Raw genomic sequence first — 25,290 nt, forward strand, 5'->3', positions numbered from 1 at the left:
TAGTGTTACAGAGCTCTTCCTGCCTGCTGTTCTAAACCACTGCTCAGTACACAGATGTTAATAACATCTGTATTTCATGCGGTACTACCTGTTCCAGTGAATGTGTGGGTGGATCTAATGCTTGGCCAGATATCATGGGGTTTATCAGTTCCACGCTCAACACTTCAGGAGTGTTCGGACCTGCTGTGGGTCACTGCTGACAGGGACACAACAGACACAAACACAATGTGGTGGTCCAGTTTCACAGTTACTGACTTCAAGCCTGGATGACCGACTGGCCCTGGACCCCAGAGGCCCCAAAAGGCCCGCTGCATGTCAAATACAGCTTGTAATTCTTGTCAGAGAATCACTCGAGTACATACGTCTCTAGGCCTTGTCTCATGAGTAAGAGTAATATCTGTTAGGAGCAGGATGAAATCACAGTGAATGATCAAGCTCCACCTACAGGAAGGCTGCAGTACACATTACATGGTCCTCACGTCTGCAGGAAGCTTGTGTGGTTCTGAATACTGTTAATTGATTTGAATGTAAGACTGTCAGATGTTAGTGATATCCAGTGTGACAGAGATATATTTGTCTTTCTAGTAAGTTTTCTTTCTATTAGTAGAGAATTAGGTAGGACTGTATCTGCTGGTTTTAAGCCTGCTGAGGTCTAGACATATGGATCTGGGTCCAGTGGAACTCTGCAGTTAATAATGGTGGATACGGTTGATGTGATCTATATAACAAATTGTGACATGGGGCACAGTTGCATAAGTTGTATACTGTATTTAGGGTGAGTTGCCCTAATGTGGGACACCTAAGCTCCAGCGGGTGTAGGTCGTCCTCAAGCAAATAAAAGTCTGAGGTCGGGTGCTCTGCCACACGGGTGAAGGCCGGGGACCTCGACAGACTTAATGTAACGGGTTCTAATGTCTTAGAAATAAAACAATCCTGCTAGTTTGTATCAGGATATGTTTATGTGTTTGTTTATCAAAAAATATGATCATATATATATAATATAATATGGTGTAAATATACTACTACTAATAATATATTTGTTATTTCAATGTCCCACTTTAGGAAATATGGTTTTGAGAAGTGGGACAGGATGATTTGTGCAATAATAATGGTTGTATATGGTTTTAATCTTCTAATGCATTTTCTTTTATCTTATTTGTTTACACATATAAAACGGTACAAGTAAAGATTACTGTACATAAACTACAACAAATGTGATGGAGAGGTGCAAATAAACCTCGGTGGGGCTTCATCATGGCCTCTCCAGATAATGTATTGAACTGGGACTGGGACTGGGACTGGGACCGGGACCGGGACCGGGACCGGGTTTGGTACTTTAAAACCATGAAGTATTTGTTTAAGCCTTTAATGAAAGTTTACATGATCTATTGGGAATAAACTTCATAACCTATAATTAACCAGGTAGGGCCTAATAATAGCATAATAATAATAATAATTATCCACCCCTGATAATAATGAAATAGTTGATCCTTTAGTGGCAGGTTGACTGCAGTGGTTCTTTTTTTTTACTACTTTATTTATTTATTTTAGATATGTTTTTTTTGTGTGTGTATATTATTTCATGTGTCTAGTGTGCTTCTAATGTTGGTCTTATAAGTCTTATAACTATTAGTGTTATATTGGTTATTTCATTTATTTTCAGGGGAAAATGGATGAAAAATAGAAAACTACTACTAATAACAGCCTCATAATAATAATAATAATAATAATAATAATAATAATAGCCTCATAATAATAATAATAGCCTCATAATAATAATAATAATAATAATAGCCTCATAATAATAATAATAGCCTCATAATAATAATAATAATAATAATAGCCTCATAATAATAATAATAGCCTCATAATAATAATAATAATAATAATAGCCTCATAATAATAATAATAGCCTCATAATAATAATAATAATAATAATAATAATAGCCTCATAATAATAATAATAATATGTGTGTGTGTTAGTCAGCCTGCTCTGATTGGCTAATGTGAATCAGCTGTCTAGCAGCAATCAAAAGTTGCCGTGGTGATTGGCCACTGCTGCAGTAGGGCAGTTTATAATAGGAGTTAACCAGAGACGTACATGTCATAAAAGTGCTTCTACGACAGAAACCGTGACTCCCATCGCTTAGATTGTTCATGAGACCAGTTAGGAGTCTCTGATGAACAAATGGTGAAACATTTGGGTCTGTAGTGTCAAAAATGTGACCTCGGCGGCAGTTTAGAAAAGTAGTAACTTTTTTCTCTGATCCCAAAAATTCGGTGAAATTTAATATTGGCCCCTATGGAGCGTAGCCTGGAGTTGCTCTCACGTTCAGGCATGTGTAGCCAAATGTGTAAGTCCGACTGATTCCATAGCTACATGACTGCGACCGGCACAAAATCTCCTACAATTTGATGAACAAATTATCTATGAAGAGTGACAATTCTGGGCTACAGAGCAATTTGTTCGGAAAATTTTCAAAGGATTTCAAAGCTTTCCCGCACTCTAGCGATGATGTCACACACTCTAGCCCTTAACGACCCACGCAACACACACCCATTATAAAATCTGAAACGGTCTGAAAAGTTCACAAAACGTAAACTGTGATTTCGTGAAAACCGTGCCAGCTATCAAAATATTTCCATTTGGCCAAATAAAGTCCCAAGTCTCGTGACCCGTTTAAACTTTTAATCATGTTTCTACGTTAAAGTATGGCGACTCTGTATGGCCCCAAAGAGGAGTGTTTATGAGCACTCTTCACGTCGATTTTCCATTCATTCCAATGGAGCAAAAAATTGCGCTTTCGCGCGATTTTCTCAGAAACCGCTGCGCGAATCTCTTAGTCAGGTCATAGCACACGACTCCCGATCAGTCTGCACGTTTTGATGTACTTTTTCTTTGTACATGTGCCGGCAAGCCTTTGCCTTGTGCAAAGCACACTGGACTAATAGAATAGAATATTTGATGGTATAGGGTCAGGTTGACAGCACTGGTTCTGTTCTCTTCTGGTCCAGTGTCTCCCTGCAGCCCCGTCCTGTCCAGTCTCTGTGCGTCTCTCTCTGTCTCCTCTCTGTGTCCTCTCTGTCTCCCCCTCCTGTCCTCAGCAGCATCCTGCAGGTCTCTCTCTCTTTCTCTCCCCCTCCTGTCCTCAGCAGCATCCTGCAGGTCTCTCTCTCTGTCTCTCTCTGTCTCCCCCTCCTGTCCTCAGCAGCATCCTTCAGGTCTCTCTCTCTCTCTGTCTCCCCCTCCTGTCCTCAGCAGCATCCTTCAGGTCTCTCTCTCTCTCTGTCTCCCCCTCCTGTCCTCAGCAGCATCCTTCAGGTCTCTCTCTCTCTGTCTCCCCCTCCTGTCCTCAGCAGCATCCTGCAGGTCTCTCTCTCTCTCTGTCTCCCCCTCCTGTCCTCAGCAGCATCCTGCAGGTCTCTCTCTCTCTCTCTCTCTCTCTCTCTCTCTCTCTGTCTCCCCCTCCTGTCCTCAGCAGCATCCTGCAGGTCTCTCTCTCTCTGTCTCCCCCTCCTGTCCTCAGCAGCATCCTGCAGGTCTCTCTCTCTGTCTCTCTCTGTCTCCCCCTCCTGTCCTCAGCAGCATCCTTCAGGTCTCTCTCTCTCTGTCTCCCCCTCCTGTCCTCAGCAGCATCCTTCAGGTCTCTCTCTCTGTCTCTCTCTGTCTCCCCCTCCTGTCCTCAGCAGCATCCTTCAGGTCTCTCTCTCTCTGTCTCCCCCTCCTGTCCTCAGCAGCATCCTGCAGGTCTCTCTCTCTCTCTCTCTCTCTCTCTCTTATTATTTTCCACTCAGTTTTTCCTCTCCTCAGTTTAAAATGGCGGCTCTGAGCAGCGCCGAGTCCCCACCGCCCGTCTTTAACGGAGACACCGCGGAGACACCGGACACACCGGACACCCAGCCGGGCAGGGAGCCGCCGGAGCCGCAGACTCCGGGCCTGGAGGAGCTGGGAGCCGGGCTGGAGGAGCTGGGAGCCGGCCTGGACTCCTGCTGCGCGGCGGGGAGCCCTGGAGGTCCGCAGGATGAGGAGGTGAGGACAGCTGCAGAGAGACAGACGGTGGGGGGGACAACTGGATGTTAATGTCCAGGAGACACCGGCTGGATCATGCATAGTGTGTGGGGATGCGGTGCACGGTGAACCGGAGCCGGTGCGTCTCTGTGGAGAGATGCGACAGAGGAGCGCTCCTCCGGTCAGGAGGAGCGCTCCTCCGGTCAGGAGGAGCGCTCCTCCGGTCAGGAGGAGCCGCTGCTTTCATTTGAGGCCTTGCTGCTTTATTCCGCTGCTGCTGCTGCTGCTGCTGCTGGAGGAGGAGGCTTCGGCTTCCAGGCTGAAGCTACTGCAGCTGTAGCTCTGGTGCACGCACACACGCACACACACACATGCACACACGCACACTGCTGTTGACGCAACAAACACACACAATTACATACACCGCTTTATAACGAGGATTGTGATGGGATGCGGCCAAAGTTTCATTTTATCACCAGATCCACTGAGGTCCGTTAGCTCAGAGGGGTGAGGAAGAGGAGGGTGAGGATGATGATGGTGATGGTGGTGAGGAGGATGAGGATGGTGGTGGTGAGGATGGAGGCAGTGGTGATTGTGATGAGGGTGATGGTGGTGAGGAGGATGAGGATGATGGTGATGGTGATGATGATGATGATGGTGTTGGTGATGAGGAGGATGATGGTGATGATGATGGTGATGATGATGGTGATGAGGGTGGTGATGAGGATGATGAAGGTGAGGATGATGATGGTGATGGTGGTGGTGATGAGGATGATGATGGTGTTGGTGATGAGGAGGATGATGGTGATGATGATGGTGATGAGGGTGGTGATGAGGATGATGAAGGTGAGGATGGTGATGGTGGTGGTGATGAGGATGATGATGATGATGATGATGATGGTGATGGTGGTGAGGAGGATGAGGATGGTGGTGGTGAGGATGGAGGCAGTGGTGATTGTGATGAGGGTGATGGTGGTGAGGAGGATGAGGATGATGGTGATGGTGATGATGATGATGATGGTGTTGGTGATGAGGAGGATGATGGTGATGATGATGGTGATGATGATGGTGATGAGGGTGGTGATGAGGATGATGAAGGTGAGGATGATGATGGTGATGGTGGTGGTGATGAGGATGATGATGGTGTTGGTGATGAGGAGGATGATGGTGATGATGATGGTGATGAGGGTGGTGATGAGGATGATGAAGGTGAGGATGGTGATGGTGGTGGTGATGAGGATGATGATGATGATGATGATGAGGGTGATGATGATGGTGATGAGGATGATGATGGTGTTGGTGATGAGGAGGATGATGGTGATGATGATGGTGATGAGGGTGGTGATGAGGATGATGAAGGTGAGGATGGTGATGGTGGTGGTGATGAGGATGATGATGATGGTGATGATGATGATGAGGGTGATGATGATGGTGATGAGGATGATGAAGGTGAGGATGATGATGGTGGTGGTGGTGGTGAGGATGATGATGGTGATGATGATGATGATGGTGGTGATGAGGGTGATGAGGATGATGATGGTGATGATGAGGATGGTGGTGATGGTGATGAGGGTTATGAGGATGATGATGGTGATGGTGGTGATGAGGATGATGATGGTGATGGTGGTGGTGATGAGGATGATGAGGATGATGGTGATGAGGATGGTGGTGATGGTGGTGGTGATGAGGATGATGAGGATGAGGATGATGGTGGTGGTGATGATGAGGATGATGGTGGTGGTGATGATGGTGATGATGATGAGGAGGATGATGGTGGTGGTGATGATGGTGATGGTAGTGATGATGATGGTGATGGTGGTGATGGTAGTGATGGTGATGGTAGTGGTGATGATGAGGATGTTGGTGGTGGTGGTGATGATGGTGATGGTAGTGATGGTGGTGGTGGTGAGGATGATGGTGGTGGTGGTGATGGTAGTGGTGATGATGAGGATGTTGGTGGTGGTGGTGATGATGGTGATGATGAGGATGATGATGGTGGTGATGATGGTGATGGTAGTGATGGTGATGGTAATGAGGATGATGGTGGTGGTGGTGATGATGAGGATGATGGTGGTGGTGGTGGTGATGATGAGGATGATGAGGATGATGGTGGTGATGGTGAGGGTGATGATGAGGATGATGGTGATGATGATGATGATGATGGTGATGATGGTGGTGATGATGATGGTAGTGATGGTGATGGTGGTGATGGTGGTGATGATGGTGATGATGGTGGTGATGGTGATGGTGATGAGGAGGATGATGGTGGTGATGATAGTGATGATGATGATGGTAGTGATGGTGATGGTGGTGATGATGGTGATGATGGTGGTGATGGTGATGGTGATGAGGAGGATGATGGTGGTGATGATAGTGATGATGATGATGATGGTGATGATGGTGGTGATGATGATGGTAGTGATGGTGATGGTAGTGATGGTGGTGATGATGAGGATGATGGTGGTGGTGGTGGTGATGATGGTGGTGGTGGTGGTGATGATGAGGATGATGGTGATGATGAGGATGGTGGTGGTGATGATGAGGATGATGGTGGTGGTGGTGGTGATGATGATGAGGATGATGGTGGTGGTGGTGGTGGTGATGATGATGATGATGGTGGTGGTGGTGATGATGAGGATGATGGTGATGGTGATGATGAGGATGATGGTGGTGATGATGATGGTGGTGGTGGTGGTGATGAGGATGATGGTGGTGGTGGTGGTGGTGATGAGGATGATGGTGGTGATGATGAGGGTGATGGTGATGATGGTGGTGGTGATGATGATGATGATGATGAGGATGATGGTGGTGGTGATGGTGATGATGAGGATGATGGTGGTGGTGATGATGATGATGGTGGTGGTGATGAGGATGATGGTGGTGGTGATGATGATGGTGATGAGGATGAGGATGGTGGTGATGATGATGGTGATGATGATGATGATGATGATGATGATGATGATGGTGGTGGTGATGGTGATGATGATGATGATGATGATGATGATGATGATGATGATGGTGGTGGTGATGATGAAGAGGATGAGGGTGATGAAGATGATGTGGATGAGGCTGTTGGTGGTGGTGATGGTGATGATGATGATGATGATGATGAGGTCTCGCATCGGAAAGCAACACATTTGGTCTCATATGAGCTGAAACGGAAGACGCTGCCCGACAGCAGGAAGGTCTAGATAACGAGCTCTTTTTTTCCAACGGTCAGCTCAAATAATCCCAACAAGCCGAACCACGTGCTCAAACCCACCGCCAGGTCGTAGGTCGTATCGGTCCGTCTACAGTCCCACCTGTCCCTGGTGCTTTCCTCCTGTTCACCTTTTGTGAAAGACAGCGAGCTCTGATTGGTCCAGGTCCAACGTGTAGTCTGCCACGTCACTCGGCCAAGTCATGGCAAGAATTTATGACTAATGACCGTTTAATGTGACAAAGCGACCGTTTCATATGATGCAGTCTGACCCTGGCGTTAGGTGAGAATCTTCTGGACATTGTTAGACTACTTCGGGGGCATACTGTCTGTACTGTAGGCCTCCAGCTCTGGTTGTTGTTCATGTCCTGGAGGTTTACTGTCTGTACTGTAGGCCTCCAGCTCTGGTTGTTGTTCATGTCCTGGAGGTTTACTGTCTGTACTGTAGGCCTCCAGCTCTGGTTGTTGTTCATGTCCTGGAGGTTTACTGTCTGTACTGTAGGCCTCCAGCTCTGGTTGCTGTTCAAGTCCTGAAAGATATCAATGTGTTAACATGGTATGCTTTGTTTCCCTCCAGATCTGGAATATCAAACAGATGATAAAGTTGACACAAGAACACTTAGAGGCCCTTCTGGACAAGTTTGGAGGAGAACACAATCCTCCTTCCATATATCTAGAGGTAAGTTTGGCTTCGACCAATACAGTTGCAGAAAACATAACTGTTGTGGAAGCTGTTGAGTGAGTTGTCTGCGGTGTGTCGTCTCCGTCAGGCCTATGAGGAGTACACCAGTAAACTGGACGCCCTGCAGCAGAGGGAGCAGCAGCTGCTGGAGGCCATGGGCAACGGCACCGACTTCTCCTGCTCTCCGACCTCCGTGCCGGCCCTGCTGGAGGTCAAGATGGGAGGTTGTGGGGCCGCAGGGGGGGCTCAGGCCTTTCCCTCAGCCCCCAACACCTTGGCCGTTCTGCAGACTCCCTTCGACGCTAGCCGGGCCAACCCTCGCTCCCCCCAGAAGCCCATCGTCAGGGTCTTCCTGCCCAACAAACAGAGAACAGTGGTACGTCTGACGCCTCTCTGACGACACCAACTGTATGTAGTGAAGATGATTTTAAGGTTCTAGATTCTGTTTGTCAAAGAGGAAACCAAAAGCACATTGATTTTAATTAGCAGTAGATATTAGTAAGCCCGTATTCACCAATGCTCTGTCTTGTAAAGTCATTGTTTCCAGTTGTAATCTCTGCTGCGTCCAGTCCTCTCCGGCCTGATCGGTGTGGTTGTTGTCAGCTCATGTCCGTGTCGATGTCAGTTCTCTGAGTTGTGTTGTGCTGCGTTCAGGTGCCGGCCCGCTGTGGGATGACTGTGAGAGACTCGCTGAAGAAAGCTCTGATGATGCGAGGCCTCATCCCAGAGTGCTGTGCAGTCTACCGGGTACAGGACGGGTAAGTCTGTGACTGACACACCGTGCTGACTAACTAATAATCCATCAGGGATGCTACTTTCTGACTGATAGCTGTCACTCATTAACCGTTAACCAACAAGATTAAGGCCTTACATGCAGAGGTGCTGTGGTTGTAGCGCCTAACAAGCCGCCCAGCTGCAAAGATAACCCGACGCACAAACAGGTTAAATCCATCATTTATCGCCAGCTGCAGTGTATGAGGAGCAAAACATGCAACCACTTTAGTCTCCACCGCATCAGTAAGTTTAGCTACGGAGCTGTGTACAGTTTATTAGTCGATGAATAAATGCTACAACTCCTCAAGACCCGAGCCTAGATCCTGCGTCTTAGTTGCCACCTGCTGGTTAAAGTGAAGTTAGCCTAGAAGTTGGCAACACATCCGGCTCAGGCTCATTGGGGTTTTCAGTCCAAAATGGCGGCAGCGCTACCGCAGCGCCATCTAGCGGCTGTTTCATCTCTTTGCTTCAGTACTCTTTGATGAGGTCAAGGCCTGTTGAACAGGCTGGGACACGGTTTGGAGCTCTGGGGTTTAACACATGTGCAGTGGAACTGGAGCTGCAAATCTGATTTTACAGCGCATGTGTTGTACCCCAAAGATATGACACATTGATGACATCTCTTTTCACCCTACTTGGGTGGGATGTAGACCTTTACCCTAACTCTCCACTTCCTGTTTCAGAGAGAAGAAGCCGATTGGCTGGGACACAGACATCTCCTGGCTGACAGGAGAGGAGTTACACGTAGAAGTGTTGGAGAATGTTCCGCTCACCACACACAACTTTGTAAGTGCTAGTTCGAGACAAAACGTCCTAAACATCATGTGACTGCTCAGCCTCACTGGTCCTGATTCTGTGTGTGTTTGATTGACAGGTGAGGAAGACCTTCTTCACGCTGGCCTTCTGTGACTTCTGCAGAAAGCTGCTGTTCCAGGGTTTCCGCTGTCAGACCTGCGGCTACAAGTTCCACCAGCGCTGCAGCACCGAGGTTCCCCTCATGTGTGTCAACTACGACCAGCTAGAGTAAGTCTCACACGGGGGAGGGTCTCCTGGTTCAGTCCTCCGTTAGTGCAGCTGTGTGCAGGATGACTGGATAATAAATAAGTGCTCTTGATGTCCTGCAGCTTGTTGCTAGTGTCCAAGTTCTTCGAGCATCACCCGTTTACCCAGGAGGAGGTCTGCTCGGAGGGAACCACCCCCGTGTCTGAGGCCTGTCCATCACTTCCCCCATCCGACTCCACCGGGTGAGTCCTCCACGGTGGACTTCTTCCTCTTCATGTGCTTCAACAACTTTGTTTTGTCACTCTGAGAATAATGTGTGTAGAAAATAGCAGATTGGTTTCTGAAAAGTCGATTTGAACTACTTTTCACTTAATCCAAGTCATCCTTCCAGGTCTATATGCCACGCCACTGTGTCCCCGTCCAAGTCCATACCCATCCCGCCCAGTTTCCGGCCCAACGAGGAGGACCACCGCAACCAGTTTGGCCAGCGGGACCGTTCGTCCTCCGCCCCCAACGTCCATATCAATACCATCGAGCCGGTCAACATCGATGTGAGTTGGACTGACTGACTTCTTCATAACTCTGCAGCTGATTTAGACTCTTTAACCAGAGCTAACCAACTAGAAGCTGCAGCTCGATTTGGCAGATTCTAGTAGCAGCTATCATCTACAAAAAAACTGTAATCTAATCTGAATACTTTTGGATTACTTCAAAATCAAATATTTAATATATTGCACCTGCTACTAAAGAGATGGACGCAGCCATAGATATTCTTTTTTCTCGTTAATCCTCTCACAACATTTTCAATGCAGATAAAACCCATTTCCAGGTGGTCAAATCAAATGACCTCTCACTAAAAGAGTTAGGAGTTTAGAGCTGGGATACATGTGTTGCTTTCAAATGAACTGGAACACACTACATGTTGCTTCTCATTCATCTGTATCAGCTCAGACTCCACTTCCCAGGATCTGGATGGATGTTCATACTAATGTTTCCAACATACTAATGCCTTACCTCGACAAGTGAACACACCTTCAGTCCCTTCAGTACTAGTACTGGTTCTGAAAACATGAACGCACCTCCAGCTCCACTCTGTGTGACCGTTGTTCCTGAGAATGCTGCTACAGTAAATCATGTGTTTATATAATTCATTTCCTTCTCTCTTGTTTTCAGGACCTGATTCGAGATCAGGGCTTGCCGAGGTCCGATGGAGGTAAGGATCCGAGCAGGAGACTCGTGGCTCATTCTTATTTTTCCCACCATCCCGCGTCTGCGTGCTCTTGGTCTTTTGTGTGTGTGTGAAGTTCAGACCCAAATGAGTTGAGTCGGTTCTGTTTAGTCCTGCACCCTTACCAGTCTGAGGACACACATGCTTATTCAGATCTGTGGGTCAGGCTTTCTGCTACATCAGAACCTCCACCTCAGCACACCTGCTTTTCTTTTTCCAGTCTGACTTTGAGCTGCTACTAAAGTTTAGTGAAAGTAAAATCAGCCAGTAAATCAGGAGTCTGTTGCAGTCTCCATATTGTAAAGATGATTGATTAGGTTACATGCTTTGTGATAAGAGAACTAATGATAGCTCAGAAACAGGAGATCAGCTGGTACCTTAAAGCCCTGGAGACACACAGCCTCTGCCATGGTTGCACACAATGTGTTACGATATCAAAGACTGTTTCCATCTGAAATCACATTGAAATACACATAATAGATGTTTTGAATTCCAGTAAATGCAGTAGTTCATAGAGAGCTCCATCTCATCGTGTTGAGGAATCTTTGAAAGGTTTTTGTATCTGCGGTAACATGTCCTAACTTTCTACCAGAAGTCTGGTGACACGGTTTTGAAGATATCCTGCTCAGTAACAGACAAACTAACAGACAGAAAACCTCCTTAATGAAGGCTCTGATTCTTTAAATGACATATTTACAGTCCGTTTGACGACACCGCTGAACTGTTGCATTCAAAGTCCTGAATTGGGGTTCAACATTTTTTGAATAAATCCAGTGCAACAACTGTAGAATTGTTCAGTTTCAAACTAACTAATTAACTTAAAGGAATAGTTCAACGTTTTGGGAAATACATCCATGCTTTCTTTTTGGAAGTCCTACCCCTCACTGCATGTTGGCTGTGAGGCGAGGGCTACATGACAAACTTCACCGCTAGCCCCGCACACCACGTCTGCTTTGGAATCGCTCAGAAGAACAGATTGGTCAAACTTATTTCTTTGATTGAAAAGAAAAAAAAATCTCAGCAATTTAACAGTCCCCCCCACAGCAGGTCCAAACTACTACATTATGTTAACGCTAGTCCGAGGGACGGGCTTCCATACTACAGGACTGTACTGGTTCATTTACCGGCTTGTTCTGGGTATTTCTTACTGACTTGACACACAGCAGTCTGAATAGCTGCTGTACACCAATGTGTTTTACGTTTTGCTGGTATCATGTGTATTTGTCCGGCAGATTTAATTATCAACAGCCAAAATGTCTGTTTGGAAATACACCAAATGAATGAATAAATAAATTAATTAATTAATTAATGAATTAACAGCATATTAAATAGCCCAATATTTTGTGACCTGTAACCTTTTAAATCTGAATTTATATTATACACTTAGATTAGATACTGTTAATCTAATCCAGTACACGTTTTGTCAAATTCCGTCCTCAGTGGTCCGCTGGCTGTCCAACAGGTCCGACCACCCTCATTAAGTTATTTTTAAGTTATGTCAAATGTAGACTATTATAATGGCTATTTAAAACATACGGTATGTCTGGTTGTTGTTATGTGGCCAGAATTCTGGCTGGCTGCACTGCTGGCTGCTGGCTGGCTGGCTGCTGGTGGCTGGCTGCTGGCTGCACTGCTGGCTGCTGGCTGGCTGTGCTGCTGGCTGGCTGCTGGTGGCTGGCTGCACTGCTGGCTGATTTACTGATTAAGTAAACATCGCTTAGTCTAGCAACACTAGACATCACCAGAAAACACTCGTCTGTTCTCCGGAATCGTCGGCATCTCAAAGATTTTAGCGTTTTCTATTGTGTGGTTTTTACATTTCTGTTTGTGTACGGATTATACAAACGAGATGTCAAGGTGTCAGTCAGTGAGCTTCAGAGGCATTCATCTGTGTATTAGACTAGCTGTTTCCCACTGCTTCCAGTCTTTCTATCCTAAATCCACATCCTAAATCCAACTCTGTACTGAACACACAGACACGCGAGACCGATATCGACCTCCTCGTCTCACTTCAGGAAAGAAAGCAAAATAGAATATTTCCCAAAACGTTGTTTGTGACGTGCGTCTCAGTGACGTGCGTCTCAGACATCTCAGACGTAGCAGAGTGAAACCACAACTCCATCCAGCAGCTCATTGTAGCCATGGACAGTAGTTAGCTGGAGGTGAGAGGGGCAGGGTGAGTAGCAGTGATGGTCTGTCTGTTTCTCTTTGCCCTGCAGCCCCCCCGACCCACCCCGCCCGCTGCTTGAGGAAGCACCGAACACGGACCTCAAGCCCCCTCCTATACTCCTACCCCAATGACATAGTGTTTGATTTTGAGCCCGAGCCTGTTTACCGAGGTAGTTAGGCCTCTGTGTGTTCCTGTGTCCTTCACCTCCCCGACCCCACCACCTCCCCACCCCCACTCCCCACACACCAACCCCAGCCCTGTGTCACATCCTCTGTGTGTCCCCCCCCTCTCTCTCTCTTTTCCCCCTTTATGTCCTCACATGCTCTCTCTACCACACACCTGACAGCTCTGATCACACTCTGCTCTTTCTATGGACGCAGGTCTGATTGATGAAATGCTCCTTTTGATCAACTAGTGTTAACTAAAGTGAATAATTAAGACCTATTTCATGAATAGTAAAAAAGAGTACTGGAAGTGGCATCACTTGTTGTGACTCCAGGTTTCTACCACACACACATACCTGCCTTTGTTTGGATGGCTGCTTGATTTTAAAAGGTACTACATGTAACAATTTACGTGTTTTAATCTCTTTATATTGCTAATGTGTGAACGGATTGTAACGTAACTTAAAAACTGAGACCTAAGGAATCCAAAGAATATGCCGTTTCTGCACGCTGCGTCTCTTCAGCTCCCCTAAAGCACCAACAGTGTGCAGCTAGAACGCTGTCTTTGAGCAAGCTTGCTGTAACTTCCAGTATCTATGCAGCGTGGATCTGCTCGGTTGCTTCATAACATTAGCTGATAAAGTAGTTTGCTAGTTAGTATCATGGAGCCAATGGTCCAAATGAAATATGGGAACATTACGTGAGAGGTAACGCCTGACGAGCTGTCCGTTATCAGGAATTAATGTCCGACGCGGAGAGACGTCAGGATGCTGACTGCAGTTCACTTAACGGCCACAGGAGGCAATAAGGATCTTCTGAAGGTTACATATAGTACCTTTAAAACCTGATCAACATGTATTTAAAGGGTAAATTCACCAAAACAACATTTCTTCACCTCAAGTGGATCTACTTTCTGCTGAAGAAATGCTTCCGATGAAAACTCTTGACAGTGTGTACATTAGCTGTGTATCCATCTATAAATGAAACTCCGGTCTGTATTTGTGGTCTACATAGTTTTAAACTAGATATGTTGGTACCAAACATGGACACAAATGTCTCTTGTTTCCACAGCGATAAAGACAAAAGATAAAATAATGCAGACTGCAACCAGTCAGTCAAAGAAAGGACACATTAGGTTTTGTTTTTGGCGTATTGGTGCCATTCTTACTTCATACTCAATCAAAAAGACGTCTCTTTCCCAATGGAAGTCTATGGGAAAAAAGTATTTTTGGGCCCGATGGCATCACGTGACGGACACGGAAGTTGTAGTACTGCCGTTTGGCCACTACCAAAATTAGCTTCAAAGCCCTCTGGCGCTCTTCCTGAGGACTTCCTGCTTAGTCGGACGGTTGTAAAAGCAACTAGTCATAAAATTCAGATGATGTCATGCACTAACTTGCACGTGCATGGAGTCATTATGAAAACATTAGCTTTATTCATTTATAATACATGCATCTAAATCTACTTGTAATTTCACAAATGTTTTCTGTAGACTGTTTTATAGAAACGGGATTAAACTGTAAATAAGAGACTAAAAACTGGTGAAGTTAAAAAGAGAAGTTATTTCATTCAACACGGAGTTTCTGTTTGTTTTCCAACTCGACGGTAGTTAATCACAGCGACGGACTTTGTGAAGTCTAGATGATTAAACCATTAACTGCCATCCAACCAAGCCCGCCCTCACCTCTCCTCTGCATGTGACCACACACACACACTCACATACACACACACACACACACACTCACACACACTCACACACACAACTGATCCAGAATCCCTCTCCTCGCCCAAACCTCCTCTTTCTTTACTCTTCTGCTGTCTCCCCCCTTCTTATTGACACCTCACCTCTCTCCTCTTTTATTGTTTCCCCTCTTCTCCTCCCTGATGCCCCCCCACCTCCAGGCTCCACCGCCGGGCTGTCGGCCACGCCTCCCGCCTCTTTACCCGGCTCTCTGACCAATGTCAAGGCTCCGCAGAAGTCGCCGTGCCAACAGAGGGAGCGCAAGTCGTCGTCCTCGTCCGAGGACCGCAATAAGATGGTGAGACGTCGTCGCACATGTTTCTGGAGTTGTTAGTTGATATTGTGTGTGCCTGTGCTGACTGAGTGCCCTGTGGAACAGAAAACCCTGGGGAGACGGGACTCCAGCGACGACTGGGAGATCCCCGAGGGTCAGATCACACTGGGTCAGAGGATAGGCTCGGGCTCCTTTGGAACCGTCTACAAGGGGAAGTGGCACGGTAAGACTCTCAGACCAGTAGCATCAGTAAGGACACTATTCATCCTCTGGGCATCAACTCACCGTTCATATCAACACTGTCTTCCTTCATCACCATGAACACACACACTGTAGTTTATTCTGACTCAATCCCACATCCAGCTTCGAAATACCGCCGACTATTTCTCCCAGACCTCACAGAAATACGTCTAAAGAGTCTAGAAACAAATAAAATGCAGCTGAGTTTTTGCATCATTTTCTTAAAATCAACTTATTGTTTTTGTCCTCCGTGTCCTCCGTGTCCTTCGTCTCCTCCGTCTCCTCCCAGGTGACGTGGCGGTGAAGATGTTGAACGTCACCGCTCCAACACCGCAGCAGCTTCAGGCCTTCAAGAATGAAGTGGGAGTCCTCAGGAAAACGCGTCACGTGAACATCCTGCTGTTCATGGGCTACACCACCAAGCCTCAGCTGGCCATCGTGACCCAGTGGTGTGAAGGCTCCAGCCTCTACCACCACCTGCACATCATCGAGACCAAGTTTGAGATGATCAAGCTGATCGACATCGCCCGGCAGACCGCTCAGGGCATGGAGTGAGTTCCCCCGCCGCTACATGACAGCAGTCACCGTGTGTGTGAAGTTGGTCTGATTTCTCTTTTCTTCCTCCTCAGTTACCTGCACGCCAAATCAATCATCCACAGAGATCTGAAGAGCAACAGTATCCTTTTGAAACTTCGTCTTTAGGACGACGTCTTTCTGTCCAGATTCTGTTCAGACCTGTTGATGATGGACGGATCCTTAGGATGCCGGAGAGAGAGCGTTTCCTTCACTCCATCTCCTCCAGATATTTTCCTCCACGAGGATCTGACGGTGAAGATCGGTGACTTTGGTCTGGCTACGGTCAAGTCCCGCTGGAGCGGCTCCCACCAGTTTGAGCAGCTGTCTGGCTCCATATTGTGGATGGTCAGTAGTTTCACATTTCTTCTGTTATTGAACTATCGGCTGGAAATCCCGTGTCGGTCAGTGTGACCTGTGCTCTCTCTCAGGCTCCGGAGGTGATCCGGCTGCAGGACAAGAATCCCTACAGCTTCCAGTCAGACGTCTACGCGTTCGGCGTCGTGCTGTACGAGCTCATGTCGGGAGCGCTGCCCTACTCCAACATCAACAACAGAGACCAGGTGAGAGGACTCAACACATCACACGGATGTTTGGATTTCTTTATAGTAGTCAGAATACAGCTCAGGAGCTCCCTGGTTAGACATGTACCAAAAGCCGTCTCTCTGAACCCCACAACACGCCGGCAGTAATATGAGGACTTATAAGGCCCTTATTACCTATTAACTAACACCTATTACAAGGACCTTAACCCTCTGAGACCCACAATAGAGCAGTCTTCTTTAGGGGTTCCAGAGGTCTTTAGGGGGAGATAGCAGGTCAACAGTATATGTCACATAGAAACAGATATCCTAATGAGTCCCATGTCCTCCTCCCACAGATCATATTCATGGTGGGTCGAGGTTACCTGTCTCCTGACCTCAGCAAGGTGCGCAGCAACTGTCCAAAGGCCATGAAGAGACTGATGGCCGACTGCCTGAAGAAGAAGAGAGAGGAGCGACCTCTCTTCCCTCAGGTGAGACAACTCAATGCCGATGCTTCTATACATGTCACTGGGAGGCGACACACAGCTTCAGATCCTCTAGATTAAGATCAATCACAGCTGAATGAAGAGAGTTTCTACCACAGAACGTTCCTCTCACATTCTTCTACTACTACTACTTGAACATCTGCAGGGTAGAAGCTGGTGGGTAATTATTAGTACTATTAGCGGTCGACCTTCACTCAGGCTCAGGAGATCATCTGTGATCCTCTGTGATCTCTCTCTATGTGCTTCCTGTGGATGCTGTTGGTCCTCTCGGACTCAGTGAAAGAGGAGTAGACGTTGTTCCTCTCGGACTCAGTGAAAGAGGAGTAGATGTGTTTTGCCACCAGATGGCCTCAGAGGTTTACAGGCTGGAGGAAGCAGCTGATCTGAAGCAGTGACTCATCTGTTGGTTGTTGGTTTAGTTTCTCTGTGAACGGTGATCCCACTGATTGTGACTGATGACCCCGCGGCTCTGCTGTTTGTTTCCGTCAGATCTTGGCGTCCATCGAGCTGCTGGCTCGCTCATTACCCAAAATCCACCGCAGCGCCTCGGAGCCTTCGCTAAACCGAGCCGGCTTTCAGACGGAGGACTTCAGCTTGTACGCCTGCGCCTCACCCAAAACCCCCATCCAGGCCGGCGGCTACGGTGAGCTCACACACACACACGCACACACACACACACACAAACATCAGCTGTGATTCAGTACATCAACTAGTACTGTGAAGTACAGTACGAGGATCAGCAGTGGAAACGGTTCATGTTTTAATACTGAAAAAGGTGTAAAACTCTAAATACGAGGATAAACTATCAGCAGTAAAGACGAGCTTTAAACAGATGGTGGTGTGAACTGTATGATTGCATCGTCATTATTATTATTAGTATTATTATTATTAGGTATTTCTGATGTTTTGCTTCCCCAGAAATGTGAATATTCTTCCTTTTTGTAAAAGCAATATTGTTTTAATTCATTAATGAACTCCTGTAAAAGCAACTCAACCCTTCCTGCAGATGTTTCACATTCAAAGGCTTTTAATGTGAAACATCTGAACAGGAAGTCTTTCACTGACAATAGCTTAAGAAAGAAAACAGCAAAGTTGAAGCGATGGTGGTCTGAACGTTTATTTACTGGCTTTTCCATCTTGAAACATAAGAACAAGAACAAAACTAGCTGACGGACACGTCTTCCTGGTGAACCCCTCTGAAGGTTTCCTGATTTTCCCGGGAGACTCCCGCTTTCCGTTGCCTTTCCCAGGTTTCCTCCCGGGGTCACAATTCTCCCGTTTCTCTCCCGATTTATGGCAAAGTTTCACACCTTTTTGTCCCTTTAGTTATCTCAGCCTGTTTCTGGTTCTGTACATCCTGAATAAGCCCTGCTGTTTCCATCCAGACAACAATACAGCTCCACCTAGAGAGCCGCTCACGACCGCTCGCTAGACAACAGTTTGCACTACGCCGTGCCTGAAGTTGGTCTTTGCTCGACGCAGAGAAAAGCCTTCGTGGCAAAAGCATTTAGAAAAACGGGTTTCAGAGCGCAGTGGTGGCGTTGCTGGTTGTGTCTGAAAGGACCTTCAATGAGTGAGAGAAGGAGAGAGAAATGGAGAGAACTAAGAGAAAGAAATACTCCAGCAGGAGCAGAAAAATGAATGAATGAATGACAACTGATGAAGATTAGATAATGCCAGAGAATGCAGGAAACAAAGTCTCTGAAACTCTAATTTTGGTTTTGAAATCCTCCCTAATTTTGAGGTCTCAAAGTTGGCGAGTATGTTTGAAGAATGTAAGTGATGTTAGATGAAGAGTGCAGTTGATTAAGGATATTATGATGCACAGATATTAAAGCTCCACCCTAAAGGAAGCGTGAAAGCACCACGTTGTCCTGCTGCCTTTCTGTTTCTGTTATGTTTTATTGCTGTCACACTAACCTTCTCCGTGTCTTTCATTTCCTTTTCAGGGGAGTTTTCGGCGTTTAAGTAAGTGCTGCAGCGCTCCCACCTGTCCATCCCTCCTCGTCACTTCTCAAAAGTCTCGTGTCCATGCGGTGGATTCATTCATTACTGAAAAAAAACTGAAACAAACTGTCTCAAAGAATGTGCTTTTTTCTTCCTCTGTCAACCTGAAGAAGGGATCCTCACTGGAGAGTCCTTCCAACGAGACGCTGCTGTCCAGCAGGCGAACAGCCACAGACAACAACTCAATTAGGAATCTAAATACTAAAGACACCTCACAAAGAAACGCAAAGATATCCATATACCACAACGGTTCTGAGGAGGAGACGGCAAACTCCACCAGCCTGCTGGAGGGGAAAGATGAAGGAGAGACGGAGGAGGAGGAGGAGGAGGAGTCGAGGCTGAGGGCGCCCCTCGTCCCATCGTTTCCTGTGAAGCCGGAGGCCGCCGACGCTGAACTGCTCTGAGAGCGACGGCAGACACGAGGCCCGAGGAAGGAGAAGAGGCCTTCCGTCCATCGGTTGAGATAGGAGGCCGGGCGTTAGCCGATACCGAGATGAGCCGGAGGTTATTAACCCACGAAGGAAAGCTGACTTGAAAGATAGATCTAGTTTAATTTTTAATTTGTTTCAGATTTAAGCTAGCCCTTGTTAGGAATGCTGAGCTTCTTCCTTTTGTCCTTTGTTTCTTTTGAAGAGATGGTAGCTATTGTAGAAGGAAGCTTTCTTTCTGGTCACGCAGCACAGGCCTTCTGCTTTTTCTTTTTTGTCTTTGTGGGCTCAAACTTCTTCAACACCCGCGAGGAAAACGGCAACAGCTGTTTATCGACTGACACATTTCTGCTCTACCTTTTCAAAAAAAAAAAATTCAAAACCTTCAAATGAAAGCAGGAAGAGAAGAGAAGAGAAGCAGTTCCTTCCGTAGAGTTCTGGTAGATTCTTCTGCCGAGGAGAGGAGCTGTTCTTCTTCTGGAGGAAGAATGCTCATTTGTTTTGGTGATGAGACATGAGATGGATTCCTTGTTCCGTTTTAAGAAGCCAACACATGAAGATGTTAGTTAGCAAGCGGGAGAGGTGTGGGAAAGAGACGCTCTACCTTTTTCAAAGGTTTTCATGTCACTGTGAAAGCAGCGGAAGCGTGACGTGTTGAGCGACCACAGGAGCCGTTCACAGGGAGGATGAATGCAGATGTGTTTTACTGTGTTTAAAGAGCCGGGTCTGAGCCCAGCTGGCGTCCAGCGTTTCCACGGAGCTGAGGAGTGTGTACAGGAAGTTGGGACATATTTACTACAAAGCTTTTCCTTTGCTTCACCTTTTTCCCACAAAACCCAACTTTTGTTTAGTTTTATTTGAATACCAAGTGCATGTCGTGTCGTTGTTGCTTCTCCTTCTTTCTGTCCTCATGTGGCTTTAATATTGCACTCACCTGAACATGGGGACCTTCCTGTTGCAGCTGCTGACTGACCGGCTGCAGCGTTACCTGCTGAACGGACCGCCGATCCTCTGGAGAGTCAATCACACCTTTTTACTTTCTCTACACACGTGCACCTGTACTTTGTGTTTTCATTCCAGCGTGTGTTGAGGGTTGTAGGTGTTCTTATTATTTGGTTCTCGTCGATGTTTGCCTTCTTCTGTACAGGCAGGCCTGCAGATAGATTTACTTTATTTATGTCAACTCTTTGTTTGAAGGATTGATTTTTCTTTATTTGAAGCTATCAGTCTTTCTTTTTGTTGACGCTTGTTTTAGTCTTTGTGACTCGTGTACTTTGCACTTTGTAGAGATGGATTGAAGCAAATGAGCGACTTGCCTTTTTCTTTTTTTATTGAAGAATAAATTGTGACGTACCGAGCTGATGACCCAAAATTAAATTTCCAATGCGTGAGCCATGTGCAGGGGGGGGGGGGCTGGACTGTGGAGGCTCAGTCGTCATCGTCTAAGGACTGTCGTTGGTAAAGCCTCCAGCGGCAGAAGGTCACAGAAGGTCACCGTAGACTGCTGGGCTGATGGAGGGATGTTGTGGAGGTAGAACACACAGCTGAAGCTTCTATCCAACGCCGACAGACTGGTTCTTCTCATTCATCAACCATCATATCTTTCTGTCTCTCCATCATTAACTAACCCCCCCGCCCACAGCCTCCCTTTTACGGAGCAGTCTAACATGATCAGTCCTACCTCCAGTCTCACTCATCACGGCCCTGGATCATCACCTCCGGGACATGTGTCACTGTGCAGCTCATAAAATGTTTGACATGAAGCATGTTGAAGATACAAACTAGTAGGAATAAGCTATGCCAGGTGGTGACAAACAGGATTTACTTTAAGAAGAGTTGCTCCATCTTTGAATGAACATTATTTGTAGGGTATTTTTTTTTGTACTTCTTTTTTCCTGCACCTCAGAACGTCTAAAAAGATCGACTCCCACCCAGTGAGTTTGTATTTTTAAAACAGTTTTCTGAGCCACTCAGTAACTGAACTGTTACAGGAGATCAGCCGGAATCTCTCCGTTAGCCTCGCTCCATCCAAACTGAAAAATACGACTTCAAACGGCTCCGAAACATCAGAGCTCAAGTCTCTGTCTGCTGTCCTAACCTGGGTAACGTCCACAAACAGCATGTCCACAAAGTGTGACTCTAACCCACATCTGTGTAAAGCTCCATATCTACCGGTGAAAGCAAGGTGTTTAATGTCCAGCTGCTATCGGTGGTCTTTGGTTCCCAGGTGATGAAGATACAGATGCACTTCACTTGGCCATGCAGCATGTTGCATCGCAGCAGTAACAGGATGTGACCACAACACGGACATACTGTAGCATCGCTTTTTAAGTTGATAAAGCAAACAGTTGTTGTCACGCAAATTAATTTTAATGGCACTAATTTCTTTAACGCATTAGAGGCTAAATTGGCTTCACATTTGATGCGACCGCAGCTTTAAATCTGTTGATTGTTGCAGCTTCAAGGAATCGTTCGTGTCGGCTGTGTTGCTGGTTCACCTGGTGCTTTGTTTTCTCCGTTCAGGCCGGCTCGTACCTTCAGGTGTGTCACACGCTGCGGACACACGTGTTGAGCACAAACTGGTCGTCGGGGTTTTTGAGTGCGCTCTCCCAGTAAAATAGCAGCCAATAGCAGACAGCCACCTCTCTACCTGCTTTCACCTGTGGATTCCGCTACCATCATCTGTCCGTTACCTACAGTATACTTGACTGATGTGGAGAGACAACGTAGTCCTGTTTATTAAGTATTACATATCGCCCAGTCATGCGACACCTCTGATATGATGGAGGTCCTCTCTGAGCTGACCTGTTATGAAGGAGACTTTGAGTCACTAGAGAGAGAACTGCCGGGACCTTCTTGGTCATGAAAGGTTATCTAGATAATGAAGATGCTCTGTACGAGCCTTTATAACACTGGTACCTTGGTCAGATTGATCTCAGAAAAGCTTCAGCAGCTTTAGTCTGAGAGCGAGCATTCCACGGACCTCCTGTCCATATTCCACGTTGGCTTAAATGTCGACCTTCATTCTCAACCTTGGAAAGGTTGACCTTGACATTACAAGCTCAACTCAAGGTTGACTTGACTTGCTTGTTCTAGAGCTTCTGGTCTTGGTAACTACTGTTCCCCAGGTCACTAATGAAGCGTCGGTATCAGCAGTTTGTCTGACTGGACCTGAGGAAGGGACGTCTTTCTGAGCGCTGTCTTTCTTTTCCTTTCTCTGAGAACATCACCACCGATCTGCCGATAGAACACCGAGGCTCCGTTCTCCACCACACGTCCTCCGCCTCCTCTTCATCATCCACAACTCTCCCTTCTCTATTTTCATTTTTCTTCTCAAACATTCCCCCTCTTCTTCTCCCCCTCTTCTCCTCCTCCTCGCCTGCACCTTAAACCCATCTATTCCTTTCAATTGAGAAACTATCATGAAAACCTTTATGGAGATTTTGTTTTTTTTGTTTTTTTCACCTGTAAATAGTTGTACAAAAGGAAATCCTGTCAGTTTGCTCGGAGGCATGGAGACTACAAATGTAACAAACTATAAAATGTTCAAAATAAAAGAGAAGATGGAAGATTAATAAAAGACGTTTTGATAGGCAGACTTCTGAGAAAAAAAAAAAAGCGGTTGAGTGTAAAAATATTTAAGGCTGTATCATACGGAGAAAGAGCTTAATGTATTTGTTGTGAATATAAAAGACTGATATATTAAAGAAGTGCATGAAAACTGGCTTTAATGTGTCATTTGTACGGTGACGTTGTGGTGAGATGTTCTGTCCACACGGTGGCAGCATGTCACGCTGGAAGAAACCCAGACACATCTGCTGATGGTTCAACAATACAAACATCATCAATGAGAGTTAAGTCCTATATTTTAATGACAGAACACGCCTGTTATATCACAGTGGACTGTTAACCCTCCTCTTGTAAAGTTTACTGTAGAATCTCAACACTTTAAAGAACAATCATGACTATTACATCTTTGTTTTTCAGGACAAACTGGGCTATAAGAATATGTTGGCTGCAGTGATTTCACATGAATGTATAAATAATTAAATGTACTACAAAGACAAGAGAAAAAATAAAATGTAATCTCAAACTACAGAGAGAACAATAAAGAACGAAGGTTTTGGGTTTTTGAAAAATGTTCTCCTAAGTCTTGGGAATCGGGGGAAAAAAAATCATTCTAACTAAACACACATCAACAGATATTTACAGAGAAGTCCTGGTTAATAAAAGGGATTCAAAACAAAAATCCAGACGTTATCAGCAGTCCGAAACAAAGCAGAACCGATTCACCACGTTGTCAATGAAGAGAAACCAGATTCTATTTTATTTAAAAGATTTATGAATCAATCAATCAAACTTTATTTATATAGCACCTTTCAAATAAGTCAAATGCAATTCAAAGACGATTGACAAAAATATACACACCCACCAAAACAACCGATATAAAAGATCACTGAATAAGAAAGCAAAAAGAGATGAGTTTTTAAGATAATAAAATACAAAAAAATAAAAATAACAATAAAAATAAATAAATAAAAAATAAGCAGATTGTATTAAAATAATGAAATTTTAATAAAATAAAATAGAATTAAAGAGATAATATAATCAGCAAAAAACTTTTGATTAAATAAAATAGAGTAAAATAAACACTATAATGATGATGATACATAAAATAAGTGTTAAAAATAAAAACAATTATAAAACTCTACATAAAAGCCAGACTAAATAGATGGGTTTTTAGTTTACGTTTAAAGGTCCTCTTGAAGGTCGCTCCAGCGGCTGAAAGCAGCGTCATGACCTCTTTGATATATAGATTAGATTATAGGGGACATATCATGAAAAACTCCCGTTTCCACTGCTTGTGCACGCTCAGCTTTCACATTAGTAAAATTGTTCCGTTCCCAAGTTCACTTGTGTCTTCGTCTACGTGACATTAGTTTATGTTGATGCTACGAGAAGCGAGCCAATCACAAGCTCTCATGCCCGTACACGGAGTCGACCTTCCCTTTACGACTACTAGTGTTTATATTTTGGAGAAAATGTCAAAGAACGACCCTCTTTTTGGTCCTTTTTGTAATTAATAGAAATTAATTGGGAATTAATATTTTAGCAATTTGCACAATAGACTCAGATTTGTATTTTATAGTAGAATATTTGGCCTGACAGAGGCACTAAATGAAGAGTTCATGGGGTCACCAGAGACATTATGATTCATCCTTTAGGGACCATCGATATCCACAGCAAGGTTCATGACAACATGGTTTTGTTGTGGACTAAAGGGATGGATGGAGAGATGGATGGAGAGATGGATGGAGGGATGGATGGAGGGATGGATGGATCAATCGACATCCACTAACAGGGCAAAAAGGTTTGATCAAGCACCAACAGGTATTCCTCTGGTTATGAAGTGCTGGTCTCCATCTTATTGTCTGAAGGTTATTTCTCCACGGATGCTGCAGGAGTCACCAAGGAGCTGCAGTATAGAGCGCTCAGTGACTGTCATGCACGTACACACACACACACACACACTGAATACATATCAAAGGACCTGGAAACTTAACTGAAAATGTGATCCAGGAGAAATTAATTTCACGTCAAGTCAAATTCATTCATCTGTATTAAAGACTTGTCAAACAGAAGTTATTACTGAGGAAAGAGTGTAAGTGAGTTCATCACATTACACACACACACACACACACACAGGTAAAGGCAGTTTGACTGGCTTAGCAGATACGGCTCCGGTATATGTAGATAGGACCGAGGCAC

General features: G+C 45.6%; 1 protein-coding gene across 5 annotated transcripts; it reads left to right on the top strand.

Moving 5' to 3' along the window:
* Nucleotides 1-3,771: 3,771 nt before the first annotated feature.
* On the top strand, nt 3,772-23,244 carry braf (B-Raf proto-oncogene, serine/threonine kinase). Of its 5 annotated transcripts, none has more exons than XR_005205532.1 (21): nt 3,772-4,030; nt 7,786-7,887; nt 7,979-8,266; nt 8,545-8,648; nt 9,348-9,450; nt 9,539-9,687; nt 9,789-9,908; nt 10,058-10,217; nt 10,840-10,879; nt 13,114-13,233; nt 15,131-15,267; nt 15,349-15,466; nt 15,773-16,034; nt 16,113-16,159; nt 16,286-16,404; nt 16,488-16,619; nt 16,937-17,071; nt 17,576-17,729; nt 19,036-19,054; nt 19,204-22,088; nt 22,156-23,244. XR_005205532.1 is itself a non-coding variant. In XM_037760621.1 (20 exons), the coding sequence occupies exons 1-20, from the start codon at nt 3,818-3,820 to the stop codon at nt 19,289-19,291; spliced, it is 2,610 nt and encodes an 869-aa protein (XP_037616549.1). In that variant the 5' UTR covers nt 3,772-3,817; the 3' UTR covers nt 19,292-23,244. The 5 variants fall into 5 exon arrangements, 1 of the variants encoding a protein (XP_037616549.1); XR_005205536.1 differs by lacking the exon at nt 3,772-4,030 and adding an exon at nt 7,068-7,491; XM_037760621.1 differs by having other exon boundaries at nt 19,204-23,244.
* Nucleotides 23,245-25,290: the final 2,046 nt, after the last annotated feature.

The sequence above is a fragment of the Sebastes umbrosus genome, chromosome 23 (assembly GCF_015220745.1).
Source record: "Sebastes umbrosus isolate fSebUmb1 chromosome 23, fSebUmb1.pri, whole genome shotgun sequence".
NCBI classification, from domain to species: Eukaryota; Metazoa; Chordata; class Actinopteri; order Perciformes; family Sebastidae; genus Sebastes; species Sebastes umbrosus.